Here is a 13904-nt window from a genome sequence, read left to right as displayed (position 1 = left end):
GTCCCTAGCCTCTGTTCATCAGAGGATGGAGATGGATGGCAGGACAGAGATCACTTGATCATTGCCTGTTAGGTTCACTCCCTCTGGGGCACCTGGCATTGGCCACTGTCAGTAGACAGATACTGGGCTAGATGGACCTTTGCTTTGACCCAGTACGGCCATTCTTATGTTCTTTCTTCACTCCCCAGGCCCGCGTGAGGAGAATCTCAGGGTGCCTGCACTGGCTGCTGCCCTCTCCCCAGCCAGCATAGGAGGGCGTGAATTCAGAGCCGCCCCTCACCATCTTACCATGTCGGCAGTGCAGGGATAGGTCCTGCGCCCCTCCACACTCGCTTGGCAGTTGAACAGGGACACCCCCAGCTTGGCCAGTTCCTCTTCTGTCAGGTCCGTACAGGAGGAGTGGAGCTGGGCAATAACCTGCCAGCAGCAACACAGAGGGGAAGGAGTGTGTTAGGGCTTGTGGTTTCAGCAAGCTGGTGCCTCCCACACCCCCAACCTCTCCCAGATGCATAGGAAGGTAACACCTCATCTGCAGGCCACATGTGGTCTCTGCCCCTAGACTTGCATTTTAAATCCTCATCTGCTGCTCCATGATAGGAGAATCATTAATGCTGGGCAGTTACTCAATGAGGAGAGCTCAGTTCCTGGGGTTTGCCCCCCGCCCCCCGCTGCTATCTTCCATGCCCTCCTCACATGGCCGCTCCCTGTGAAAGCACAGTCAAGCCAGCTGGTGCCCTTCTGCCTCTGCTCCCCTGGAGATGTTAACCCAATCCCTCTTCCCTGCTCAGTCCCCTCCTCCCCCCGCCCCCCCGCAACGGGCAGCTCCTCTCCCACTATCTGAGAGCAGCTGTTTCCCCTCCCGCCAGGCCAGCTCCCCTCTCCTCCCCACTTCTAGCTGCTCTGCAAATGCAGAAGAGCCTAAAAGCCTTCAGAGAAGCAGACTGACCAAGGAGCCCGCACCATGTGCCCCACTGGCACCCGCAGGCCATCAGCAAGGGCTCTGCCCGGGAACAGCTGCAGAGCAGGGGAGGAAGATGGCATTGTCTTAATATACTTGACAAACTCAGGCCTCCTGGGGGGAGGAGGGATGTGAACATGCAGGGGCTGCATGGACCCGCTCCAGGGTTGGGGAGCGTTCCAGGGGTAGGAGGTGGCCTGGAAGAACATCTGGAGAGGTTGGGGGACATAGCGGACAAACAGGGTGACCTGCTTCATCTTCGAGGGCCCCCCACAAGACCCCCTTCACAGGAAATGAGCCAGCTAATGAGGGGCAGGGCAGCTGAGGAGAGCTCCTACCGACACCAGTGCAATTTGTGGCCACACGGAACAGTGGCACCATCAGCCTAAGCACCGTTGCTTGGTGGTTGTCTCCCTCCCCGCTCCCTTTCACTGCTGCTCTGTTTAGGGCCTGATCATGCAAACATGAAACAGCTACACACAGGAAGCAATCCCACTGAGTGCAATGCACAGCTCCTGCTCACAGGGAACCCACGCAGAAGTGCTTGCAGGAGCTGGACCTTGGATGCCAAGTGCTTTGGGGCAGAGACCATTCCCTCCTCCCTCTCTGTTCAGCTCCAGCCCATTTAGTGACCTCCTGCAACAAAGAGATAAGTGACACCTTGTGGTGACAGGAGTCCAGCGGAGACAGATCCAGATGCCTGGCCTCAGCCAGGAATCGCTCATCCCCCGTTGTCATCTCAAAGGGAGCATTAGGGAGACTCCTTGAGTCCGGCGCTGGTGTCGGGGGGATGGGGTCTCTTTCTGGAGCTGCTCCCTGCCTCAGCCAGCCAAGAAATCCAGAAGAGGGAGCGAAAAGGAGGGAGAGGAGGGTAGGAAGGAAGAGAGCCCAGCGGTCCAGGCGCAGCATCTTGCGGCATGGAAGGTGATCCTGCAGGGAGAGAACAGAGAGAGTTTGAACTGAGAGGAGTCTGGGGAGCCCCAGCCATTGAGCAGCAGCTCCACATCCCACCCCCTACATCCCTCACGATTCCCTGATCTCAGAGAGCTCAGCCTGACTCTGTCAGGAGGCCCAGGACAGAGCAATGGTAGCGAGCTGCAGAGCGGGGCCCATCCAGGAGCCGGCGTGGGACTGGCCCGAACACCTTCCACAAGCTCCAGAAGAGGGGAGCGAATGGCACAGGCCTGATGTTATGCTGACAACGGCTATGCCACTGGTGTGCCGAGGCCACGGCCTGCCATGCCGAACGCACTGTCTCACTGTTGCCTTGTACTCCCCTGTCTGCACCCATCTGTGATCTTGTCTCATGCTTAGATTGGAAGCTCCCTGGGGGCAGGGACGTGTCTGTGTTTGTGCAGCCCCTAGCACAATGCCATGTCTGAGGTTCCTAGGTGCTACAACAATACAAAGAAATAACAACAGTGATGTTTGTGACACTGAGTTGGGAGGTGCCCAGGATATTACGGTTCCTCCCCGATTTCCTCCTGTGTATGTTCTAGAGGGGGCATCTGGGAGAGGAAGATTAATGGTCAGATAGCTAGAACTAACAGAGGGTCTGGGGATCATGGAAGCTAACAGCCCCAGCATGCAAAAGTCCCATCTTGATACATGCTGGGATCTAGAGTCTCCACAGGCCACACAACTGCATGCACCTGTCCCGGTCTCTCCATTATACAGAACTTTATGCTGCTAGATGCTGCTGGCAATGTGGCCCTCAGGGAGGTAACAGTCGGGTACAGTCTCCAGATTTTCCTACAGCTAGTTTGAAGCAAAGTGAGCCAGGCTGCCAGGGTAGGAGCCATGGGTAGTTAGTGACGATGGTGCTGCTGCGTACATGTTATTGGAGCTCTTATTTTACAGACCGGATTGTAACAAGATAATATGAAGGATGCTAAAGCCACCCAGGAGCAATGGAAATGGAATTCAGCTCCCAGCTCTTCCCTATCCAAGATATACTTTTAAAGATAAAAGTCCTCCTTCTTGGTAGACACTGTGCCTCACATAATTCCCTTAACGTTTAACCTTCAAATCCTTTTTGTCCAAGAGCAGCACACTTCCAGAGGCAGCTCCGTGCATTTAAACATTGGTCCCATACAACAAGAGACTTTGGCCAAGATGAAACCAGCCAAGGCAATTGTATCAGAGAGGCCCTCCACCCCTCAGTAAAGAACAAAGCCCACAGTATCAAGTTGTGACATCTACAGAAAGGCATGTTAGAAAAGGATCAGACATATCAATATGCAGGAGAAACCAGATGATATTAGCAGCAAAGAGTCCTGTGGCACCTTATAGACTAACAGACATATTCAACCACGAGCTTTCATGGGTGAATATGCACCCGACAAAGTGGGTATTCACCCACGCAGGTTCATGCTCCAATATGTCTGTTTGTCTATAAGGTGCCACAGGACTCTTTGCTGCTTTTACAGATCCAGACTAACACAGCTACCCCTCTGACAGATGAAATTAATGTGCCTGTTGAAGTAGCTAATTATTTTCTAACTCCAATCTCTGTTGGTTTCACATCCTTTCATATCAGAATTTACCACGTTGGCAGGTTGTACATTGTAACTCAAGGGGTTCTGCTGTCTAAGAATCTCAAAGCACATCCAAGATCAGTGGATTTGTCCTCGCAACCCACCTAAGATGACTGAAGTACTAGCCACATTTCCCAGAGAGGGAAACAGAGGCCACTCAGACTCAGAACAGAACCCAGGAGTCCTAACTCCCAGGCCCCAGCTTTAGCCACTAGATGTGGTGTCTCTGAGGTCTTTGAACAGCGATGATAGAGAACTTTTAAAAAAAGTATCAGAGGGGTAGCCATGTTAGTCTAGATCTGTAAAAGCAGCAAAGAATCCTGTGGCAGCTTATGGACTAACAGACGTTTTGGAGCATGAGCTTTCGTGGGTGAATATGCATCCGACGAAGTGGGTATTCACCCACGAAAGCTCATGCTCCAAAACGTCTGTTAGTCTATAAGGTGCCACAGGACTCCCTGCTGCTTTTAAAAGAAGGCTGGTAGTGGAATCAAGCTGATCACTTGATTCAGAAACCGTGACACCAGCCACTCCAGGCCCCAGCCACTGGCTGTCCATTCACAGCTGAGCCAGTCAGTGCAGGACCAGGGCACTCAGCACAGAGCGGGCACATTCGAGGCAGATGGCAGCAGGGCCAGGGGACCGGAGCGGGCTCTCTGGGTGCTAACGGATGACCGGGAGCAGGGTGGGTTAGACACCGAAGGGCCCACCACCATCATTCAGACTGGCCTCCTGCCTAGCATGGGCCAGAGGGTCCCACGCGGCATTTCAGTCCCCAGCCCACAGCCGGTGGAGCGAGCGCTCAACTACTGAGCCGCCCAGCTCTGAGGAACAGACTCCATGCTGGGGGGGGGGGGGGGATCTGCCCCCCCACGCAGCCCCCCACCCCAGGATGGGGAGAAGGACACCGCCCTGTGGGGAGCGCAAAGCTACTAACCAGCCACGGAGAGATGGGGGCGGGGCTGCCTCCCCCGGGGACAAGCCCCCCCCTTGGCACGTGCACCCCACCAGGTGCTGCCAACGTGGGAGCAGAGCGCGGGCCCCGCCCCCATCGGGACCCCACGTGGGCCAGCCGCAGCACTCACCTGACTCCGCCCCCTAGAGAAACAGCTTTACGCTTCCCGGGACCCATTTGAGAGCGGCGCCCGATGACATCACACCCGGCGCAGCCAATCGCGAGGCGGGGGGCGGGGCCGCGCGGCGTGGGGAGCGAGCACGGAGCCCCGCCCCACGTCTGTGGACGCTGCGGAAGCCGTTAGGGAGCCTGTGGAGGCGCGCGAGGAGCTGCGGGTCGGGTTCGTGGGGGCCGGGCGCATGGCCCAAGGGCTGGCGCAGGGCCTGGTGCGCGCAGGTAGGGCCCCCGCCCCCCGCCCCTCGGGGTGTCCCTGTGGAGCCGCGTGCCTCGCCCCAGAGGTGGCTGCATTTCAGCGCTGGGCAGTGCATGTTGGTGCTCAGTGATGGAGCCCCGTGTAACGAGCTGCCGTGCCCGGCGCTGGAGTTCCAGAGCCTGAGCCCTATGCCAGCCGCGGCTACGTCCCTGGGTGGGCCCCTGCTGCACCCCTCATCCCAGAAGCATCTGCATGTCCTTCCTGTGCAAAGGATTCCGGGATAAGTAGCTGCCATGCCCAGCATCCGCACCCCTACGAGGGGCATCTCTGCTCAGATCCAGTGGTGAACGACGCTGGGATCGGATTCCTAGGGAGTGAAGGCCGCATAGAGCTGCCTGGTTGTTCCCATGATGCTTGCAGACGTTCCAGGTCTGCTGACACCATTGCCGTCATATGGTAAAAGTACGTTCCGTGCAATCACCTGGCATCGCTGCCCACAGAGCACACGGCCCCTGTTTGCCCACGCCTGGCAAGCTCCTCCAGCAGCAATTAGGCTCTTCTCCTGCCTGTTAGCATTTCACAGCCCTTGGGAAACTCACACTTGCTGCTGAGGGGGGAACCCTTGGGCTGGGTTCTTACCGCAGCCCGGTCTGGGTGACGGTTCCAAGGTTCAGCTGTGTTTGTCTTGGTTTCTTGTCTGTGTTGGAGGCAACGCAGGATTGTCTTGATGCATTTTAACGCAGCTGATTCCCTCTGCTCTGTGTTTTAAGGAAAAGTCAAAGCTGCTAATATCTTGGCCAGCGCGCCGTCCGACAGGAACTTGGGTGCCTTCCAGGTGAGCAAGGGCAGGCTGCGTGGGAGAGGTTCAGTCTCTCTTCCATGAAACTGGAAGAGCTAATAGTGTCTAGGTGTCTGGAAACAGGAGGCAAACGCAGTAGTGGTGCTTGATGCTGCTTTGTTGTTATCCCATCAGATCCTGCAAGCTACTAAATTCCTGTGAGGAACATCTGGGTGCCCTGGGAAATGGTGCTGGTGAATTAGCTGGGGGGGGCTTCCCTTTGGGTCAATACTCAGCCCAGTACCCCAGCCTTGCAGTTTAAAGTGCATGCCAGTAGCGGATGGAATGATCCTCAGATGGCCCTTCCCCACTTCACAGGGTTGAGTTTTAACCTCACAAAGCGTGTTAAGAGCAGGCGGGTGCTGAGTGCTGCTGTTGTACTGGTGAATTCCAACCTGTCCTGCTCTGCTGACCTTTCCTCTCCAAGCCTTTAACCGTGTCCCATCTCCTTGGGTGGCAGGATTTGGGCTGCAGGACGACACACTGCAACAGTGAGGTGCTGCAGCACTGTACTCTGGTCTTCCTAGCCACCAAGCCTCACCTGCTTCCTGAAGTCCTGCAGCAGATTGCTCCTGCAGTTACCCGGGACCACATTATCGTATCGGTGGCTGCTGGAGTCACTCTGCAGATACTGCAACAGGTGAGTGTCTGATGGTCCCTCTTGGCCCTCCCACCCCTAATTAAACTGTGGGGCAGCTGGCTGGGTGAGTGTCTGGGGCATGCACATGCGTGTGAAGGGTTTATATTTGCTTTTATACAATGGTCTGGATAAGAGGAAGAATGCCTGTAGGTAAAGAGCGCTCCAAATCCACGCAGCTTTCCAGTGAGTCCGGTGTGTATACAGCCAGGGCCAGATCAAGGCTCCCCCCCATGTGCCATAGATATGCCCCCCTACATGGAATGGGTGTGGGTGCAGGGGAGGGAGTTGCAGGATAGCTACCCTTTCCATCCCAGAGAGGCAGGGGGTAGCAAGGGGTGTGCCAGTACTTACACCTGGCCTGCTGTGGTGGAACGCCAGGCCTGCTGTACTCTTCCCCTTCTGCCACGCATGGAGTATTGTTCTAGGAAGGGCGCTGCTTGCTACTTCCAGGTGTAATCCAGTCCACTGAGGTGTATGAGGCTATTGTCCCAGGTTCTCTGCAGACTCAGGCAGCCATCCCTGTACCTGTTATGCCCAGGTAATGAGTCAAGAGAGCTAGAGACTTATTTTTTTAAGTAAAAGCTGAAAACGTGCTGTAATCCCATGATTCCAGGAGCTGGGGCCCAGGGCATGGGCCTGTCATGCCTGTACCTTAATCCAGCCCTGCCAGGTTGCCATGTCCTAGTTGCCAGCAAGCAGGTCAGTTTGTGCCGGTCTCAGCAGAGGAGCCATAGCATAGGCATACATGGGCCTGCAGCGTAATCCCTGGTGGTTTTGTGTTTCTTGTCATCAGTCAGCTGCTTTCTGTTTAGTCCTGCTTGTGGATTGTTTCCTTTCTGTACTTATCTGAAGAGATTGAATGCAGCAGGGGACGCTGAGCTGACACACATACCCCACCCCTGGCTAGTCTCCGCAAACCCTCCTTCCTAAGTTGCTGTCAATGGTTTTTCCCCACCCACCTCCACTCCTCCCTGTACTTTTGTAAAATTATTGTCACAGATTGAGTATTATGCCCAGTGCCCTTCTATCCTAACTTGCAGCCCCCCATTATCCCAGTCCTGGACAACCCCTCCCCCCCCCACACACACACGCACACGCAGCTTTGCCGATGTCCCTCAATCCTAACCTTCAGCCTTTCGGCTATCTCAGCCCAGGCTTCCCCTGGCAATCATGCTGAGCTCCTGAGCTGCCTGGTGCGTTCGCCATGTGGACACACTGCAAGGGCTGGGTTAAGCCTGCCATGTCCTCTGTGATGAAAGGCACATACTGAGCCCTGCGTTGAGACCCCTGGGCTGTCTCCCAGCCCCTGTCCCCACCAGCAACAGTGTTCTCCTGGTTTAGTGTCACAGCCGTCTCTCCCTGCAGCTTCTCCCTGCTGGGACCAAGGTGCTGCGGGTCATGCCCAACCTGCCGTGCGTGGTGCAGGAGGGGGCAGTGGTGTTTGCCCGGGGGAGCTGTGCTGGGGAGCAGGAGGCTGCCCTGCTGAAGAGCCTGCTGTCCGCCTGCGGGCTGTGTGAAGAAACGCCTGAGTCCTACATCGATATCCATACGGGCCTGAGTGGCAGCGGCGTAGCCTACGTAAGTGCCCTTGAGCTGGCCCAGCGTCTCTTAATGCTGCTGTCCAGCCCCAGGTATTTCCCGGTTAATCATCTGCCAGCCCTGCCAGGGCAGGGTTGTTCCCTCCACCTTGGGCTTTCTGCACCTGAATACAGCGACTCCCAAGCCTTGCTCGGGTTATCAGTCCTGACACTTGAGGCTTCTCTGATGGGCACCCTGGGCTCCACTCTCTCCCTGAATGACGAATCCCTGGTGCCGCCCATCGCCTGCTGGGCTGTGTGTGCTCATGCCCACGATAGACCCGCGGCTGCCTCTAAACCATGTGATGTTAGAGTGGGGCAGCCTGTGCCCCTGGTGGGTTAGTCAGCAAACAGGGATCTGGGGCTGCTACAGCTGAGCTCTTAGTCTAGTAACTGCTGTCTTTGCCCATAGAGGCTTGGGAATCAGGGGTCTAATGGAGTCCAGTTGGAGACCTCAGTCCCTGGCCTGTAACTTGCTTCTAGCTTCATGGGCATCTGATTCCTGCCAGGATCAGGATGGTGGCCAGCAGCTTTTGGAAGGCTCTGCTGGCTCAGCACTGCCAGGCTGGCTCCTGTCCTGGGATGCCTCCATGTCCTGTCCTCCAGAAGCAACAGCAGTGAGATCTAGCTGTTCCCTGAATGTCCGCCTTTCCCTGCGCCAGGTTTACTTGTTTGCTGAAGCCCTGGCAGAAGGTGCTTTGAAGATGGGCATGCCCAGTGCCTTGGCCAATAAAATTGCAGCCCAGACACTGCTGGTAAGTTTGGACTTTGCTCTCAGTCTTCAGATTCCCCCACTTAACCCAGTCCTGCCCCCTCCATCAGCCCCCAATGCACTTTTCTTCTGACCTGCAGTTCCCCTGTCTATTCCAGTCCTGGGTTCCCCAATGCAGCCTGCAGCACCATCTGCTATGCCCATATAGCAAGTGCCCAGAAAAAGCTCTCAGTCTTAGGGAAAACTCCTGTATCACCCCTGTGCCTTGTGGCTCCATCTGCCTTTCCAGTGATTCCTTAGCTGTCGCTGTCTTACCACACCTTGGTTCCTACCCCCTTAGCTTCTCTGACGGACTCTGCCGTTTGAGCTGAGCTGTGATCAGCCAAGTATGTATGGGTTCCTCTGGGACCCGTAGGGGCCTTGCTGCTTAAGAATCCTGAGTTCCACCACTTGCAATCAGTGCAAAAGATTCCTGGGGACTCATCCAGGACATCATGGGGCTGAACTGGAAGAAGCAAAGCCTCTTTGCATGTCCTAGCACGGCCACCAGAGGGAGGTGGTGGCTGCAGGTGAACCGGACAAACCTAGGAAGAGTCAGTAACTGCCCCAAAGTCCTTTCAGTTAGCGAAACCAAAACCATGAGAACAGAGGGGGAGCAGGATACAGGCTAGAGGTAGGGACTGGGGAAGGGGGCACCTGGGGCCAGCTGCCCCTTAATCTGTGCATTACCAGCTGGCCAATTTCTTGCAGCCATCATAGATTCCGAGGCCAGAAGGGACCACTGTGATTATCTAGCCTGACCTTGTGTTTAACACAGGCCAGAGACCTGCCCCCAAATCATTCCTAGAGCAGAGGGGTTAGAAAACAGCCAGTCTGGATTTTAAAATTACCAGTGAGGGACCTTTGAGGTAAACTGTTCCGATGGCCAATTACCTTCACTTTTAAAAATTGTCTTATTTCTAGTCTGAATTTGTCTGGCTTTAACTTCTAGCCATTGGATGGTGTTAGACTTTCCTCTGATGGACTGATGAGCCCATTATCAAATATTTGTTCCCCATGTAGGTACATATAGACTGTGATCAAGTCACCCCTTAACTTGCTCTTCATTAAGCGAAATACACCAAGCTCTGTGAGTCTATCCCTGTAAGGCAGGTTTTCTACCCCTTGGAGGAAGCAGGTCATGAATTTACAATGGGATACATTAGCTGATGAGAGTTTGAGCTGGTTCCCCTGAGCTCTTGTGTTAATGGCATTCACACCTTGTATAACAATGGCAGGCAGTGCTGTCTAGCAATCAGAGCAAGGTGCTCAGGTTGGGAGACATGGGTTCTGTTCCCAAAGGCCACAGAGTGAGCCAATGGGAGAGTGGGGAAGTCATGTCTCTTCCTGGGAAGGAGCAGCATGGTCTCCTTCCCCCAGCTCCCCAAATCAGAGAGCAGAAACACTTACAGGATGCTAAGGCACAGCCCCCCAGCCACCCTGCTCTCCTCTGAGCCCGCCTCCTCTTGCAGGGAACAGCAAAGATGATCCTGGAGACAGGGGAGCACCCGGCCAAGCTCCGCAACGACGTCTGCACGCCTGGCGGCACCACCATCCACGCCTTGCACGAGCTGGAGAAGGGGGCGCTGCGGGCCACCGTCATGAACGCCGTGGAGGCTGCGACCATGCGGGCTCGTGAGCTGGGCGAGAGATAGGGGCCCAACTGGTCAGGGTGTTGCGGGGTGCCTGGCCTGTCTGAGCCACATGCAAATCTCCGTTCTGTGATGGAAGGAAGTTTCCCAGGTTGTCCAGTGGATGTAGATCCCATTCGTCCCTCCCTAGGTGCCTCTCTTCCTGCCTGAGGGATTCCCAGCTCCAGGTCACCAGTGATCTACTCTAGCCCCAGTCCTTCCCCACGAGGCATGGCTTCCCCACATGTGAAGCAGGGTCCCCTTGTGTTCCTGGCAGTCCCCCGACCTGCCTTGGCTCAGCCCTGCCTCGGCTGTGGGGACTTAACGCTCGTATCCATTCCGTACGTGTTGGCTGCTCTCTCCAGATGGTGGGTCCCTAATAAATGATGGCAACAGCAGGACAGGGGAGCAGCTGGCCCAGACTCCTGGCTTCTTCTGCTCTCCTTTGTTTAGAGACGGTGCCCATCCTCCGAAGGCAGCCTTGGCACCAGGCTTGCCGTCTGCATCTGCAGTGATCACATGGCTGTCAGGGAAACAGTCCCGATCGGTAAAGTGCAGCCTTCCCGTCTGCCGCCTGGTGATGGTCCAGCCAGCGTCTCACCTGCTGGTGGGTCTGGTCTGGTGGTGGGAGCAGGTACTGGTTTACAGGATGTTCTCCTGGGGGTGGTGGCTCATGGAGCCTTCATGCAGCCTGCAGCTTCCATCCCCCTTTAGCAGGGAGGTGCAAGTCCCCGGGTCCCAACAACCCCTGCTCCCTCTAAGTGCCTGGGTGAGGGGGGAGTTCCCTGTATTCCTGACTGTTTTCACTGCTGAGTGGGCAGGAAATAGGTAGCAGCAGAGGCCTGGAAGAGACCATAAGCTCCAGCTGCCTGTTAGCAGCTGCACTGGCAGTCCCAGGAGAGCCCTAGCTGGCATGCGGCATAGGAAGCCATGTGTGCCAGCAGTGGGCAGTGAAATAGAGGTGTCCTGTGCCCTCCAAAAGGTCTGTTGATCTCTTGGTTCCTCTGCTAACTAAAGGGTTAATGGTGACATCATCACCACCTGCTCTAGTCCATGCAAGCTGGCCCCTGCCCTGGGGCAAGCAGTGGTCAGCAAAGTTAGAGCTGGTCTCAGGCTTGTGCGTTGCAAGCGGAGAAGCTGCTGCTCCATGGCTGTAGGTTGTGTTAACCTCCTCCTGCTGCAGCATTTTCAGTAAGGGGGGTTGGCACAGATCCTCCATGCGCAGTAGCTCCTCCACTCTGCTGCAGGGCCAAATCCATCACTGCGCAGTGTCCCTGGCTCACTGTCAAATCGAAGTCAGGGAGCCCCCACAGCCCCACCAATGCTCAGTGAAACCTGGTATTGACAGAATCAGGGAGGGCGGTGTGTAACTGGGTCGTCGGGTAGCTGGAAGGGGGAAAGGGAATTTATCTCCTTCCTCCTTTAGGCAGCGGTGATTGTAGGGTGGGCAGGGGCATCCGAGTTTATCTCCCCATGCCAGCAAACCTCAACCAACAGCTCCGCTGCCCTATTGTCAGCCATGCCATCTACCAACAGTACGTTGTCTGGATGTGTGATCCAATGTGATTTCAATGCTCAGCAGTGAAAGTTTTAACGATGGCACGCAGAGGTACCTGTAGGGCTGTGTTCTGGCTGCACAAGACTCCACTCCCAACTATACCTACCTACCTGCTCCTTCAGAGAACACACCCACGTACTTTGTCCATCACAAGCTAATGCCCGGAGTGCTTTTCCCTCTGTGGCTCTCAAAGGCTGGGTGGCATGATTGTCCCTATTCTACAGCTGGGGAAACCGAGGCACAGGACAGCAGAGTGAGACAGGCCAGCTCAGTATTAGAGCGTAGAGCTCTGATCTCCTGAGTGCTCAGCCTCTCTGTCTCATTTGGCAGCCTGAGACTTGAGACCTGCCACCCCACCGCTGCCCGGTGAGCTGGTCCCAGCTGGGAGCTAACAGCCCCTCTCACATTCATGCAGGGGAATCCACCGCAGGGCAGCGAAGATCCTGAACTGTGATCCCCATTTGAACTGATCCCCATCCTGAACTGTGATCCCTGGTGTGGGGTGGGCAGGTAATGCCAGCTCTAAGCCGAGTGGTGAGCTGCAAACAGAAGCAGAAAGTGCCTTTGCCCTCGGCAATCTCTGATTGGCTGCAGTACCAGCCCCGTGGTGCATGCCTTGGGGTCAGGGCCAGCTGTGACCCCGGCACAACGCATGGCCCAGGGGAGGAGGGTGTGCTCTGTGTGCCCCTTCTCCAAATGGCTCTGAAATGTGTTTCCTGCCCGGCTTTCCCCCACTGCTCCCTCTGGGATCTGTCAGCCAAGCTCACAGTCCTGGGACTCCAGCTACATAATGCACCTTGGCAGGTGGCATCATGCAATATTCATATGGCTTTGGAGGATGACACAGATATGGACCGGGCCTCCATTTAGGGGCTTGAACAGGTGTCCCTGCAAGGCCAATTCCCATCTCCTGTGCCACCTCCCGCTCTGTTGGCTCATTCTCAGCCATGCAGCCAGCCATCTCTCTGCTCCACCCCCATTTGCAGCCCTTCAAGGCTGTGCCGGCAGCTCCGGTGCAGGACCCTGAATTGGCTTCAGGTTGAAATAATGAGCGGAGTGAGGGAAAGAAATAAAGGCTACAGGAGGTAGAGTGCAGAGAAGAGCAGCACGGATGTTGTGGGGCTGGAGGGACTGGCTCAGGAGGAGAGAGGGGAGCTGTATAGGGCAGTATCCAAAGCCCACTGAAGTCAATAGGAATCTTTCCATTGGCTTTAGTGAGCTTTGGATCAGGCCATCGAGAGGGGGAATTGCAGGAAGCCTGATTGTTTGGGGGATGGGAGGAGCAATTCCTCCAGAGTAAGAACCGCTTGACAGGATGAGGATCTATCCCCCTCCATCCATCCTCCCCCCCCATGAGGTTGCACCTGGAGCTGGTCAGGAATTGTAAGGATTTCATCTTTGTTTACATTTTTCTACAAACATGTTCAGGTTTTCATTGAAAAATGGGGTCATTTGAGGATATTGTCTGATCTCCTGCCCCCGCCCCCCAAATAAAAACCTAATTGAAAACAGGTATTTCCTGCTGAAATTTATTTTATGAAAAGGTCATTTTCTGTGTTAGCCAACACCCCACCCCTGTATCTTATGAATGAAAAGTATTGATCAGCGCTGGCTGGCTGCATTTCAGAAGCAAGGGTGAGTGGTGAATGGGCTGTGGAGCTGAAGGCAGAGGGACATGTGCATGGCAGTATTTGATAGTCTGCTGTCTTTGCTGTGTGGTTAAAGGGGGTGTCAGGCTAACGAGGTGCCTGTATCATGGTATTGATAAGGAGGTTTGGAAGGGTTTGATTTTTATCTGTAAATATCTTTAATTGTCAATTTCACCAAACACATTTCTGTCCATTACCAAAATTTACTGACAGGCAAAGTAAAAAAAAAAAAATATTCTGCCTGAGAATTTATTTGAATTTGAGTTAAGGACAGGTTTCAAAGTAGCAGCCCTGTCAGTCTGTATCCGCAAAAAGAACAGGAGTACTTGTGGCACCTTAGAGACTAACAAATTTATCTGAGCATAAGCTTTTGTGGGCTACACCCCACTTCTTCGGATGCATAGAATGGAACATATATTGAGGAGATATATAGACAC

The 13904-nt window shown here is 54.9% G+C and overlaps 2 protein-coding genes across 2 annotated transcripts in view; one reads left to right on the top strand and one right to left on the bottom strand.

Moving 5' to 3' along the window:
- The window catches only part of LOC116825681 (protein brambleberry-like), a 31624-nt gene extending 29718 nt beyond the window's left edge, over positions 1-1906 (bottom strand). Inside the window, exons 1-2 of the mRNA XM_032781883.2 lie at positions 1619-1906; positions 289-417 (exon numbers count right to left, since the gene is read on the bottom strand). Coding sequence (XP_032637774.1) covers positions 289-417; positions 1619-1867 — 378 coding nt within the window. The 5' untranslated portion in view covers positions 1868-1906. The remainder of the gene's footprint in view (positions 1-288; positions 418-1618) is intronic.
- A 2862-nt stretch (positions 1907-4768) lies between these two features.
- On the top strand, positions 4769-13329 carry PYCR3 (pyrroline-5-carboxylate reductase 3). Its single transcript, XM_032781874.2, has 6 exons — positions 4769-4846; positions 5594-5658; positions 6122-6301; positions 7667-7879; positions 8541-8633; positions 10102-13329. Exons 1-6 carry the CDS (start codon positions 4810-4812, stop codon positions 10282-10284), a joined length of 771 nt encoding a protein of 256 aa, XP_032637765.2. The 5' UTR covers positions 4769-4809; the 3' UTR covers positions 10285-13329.
- The last annotated feature ends 575 nt before the right edge of the window (positions 13330-13904 follow it).

The sequence above is a fragment of the Chelonoidis abingdonii genome, chromosome 2 (genome assembly GCF_003597395.2).
Source record: "Chelonoidis abingdonii isolate Lonesome George chromosome 2, CheloAbing_2.0, whole genome shotgun sequence".
Taxonomy (NCBI): Eukaryota; Metazoa; Chordata; order Testudines; family Testudinidae; genus Chelonoidis; species Chelonoidis abingdonii.
The sequence above is the reverse complement of the archived record's forward strand: the minus strand, read 5'-3'. Positions and strand labels throughout refer to the sequence as shown.

Excerpts from the sequence above, each read along its gene's own strand:
- PYCR3 (XM_032781874.2), top strand. The coding sequence starts at position 4,810 with ATGGCCCAAGGGCTGGCGCAGGGCCTGGTGCGCGCAG. Across the intron at positions 6,302-7,666 it reads CTCTGCAGATACTGCAACAG|CTTCTCCCTGCTGGGACCAA; the intron begins GTGAGTGTCTGA and ends CTCTCCCTGCAG. Across the intron at positions 7,880-8,540 it reads GTGGCAGCGGCGTAGCCTAC|GTTTACTTGTTTGCTGAAGC; the intron begins GTAAGTGCCCTT and ends TCCCTGCGCCAG.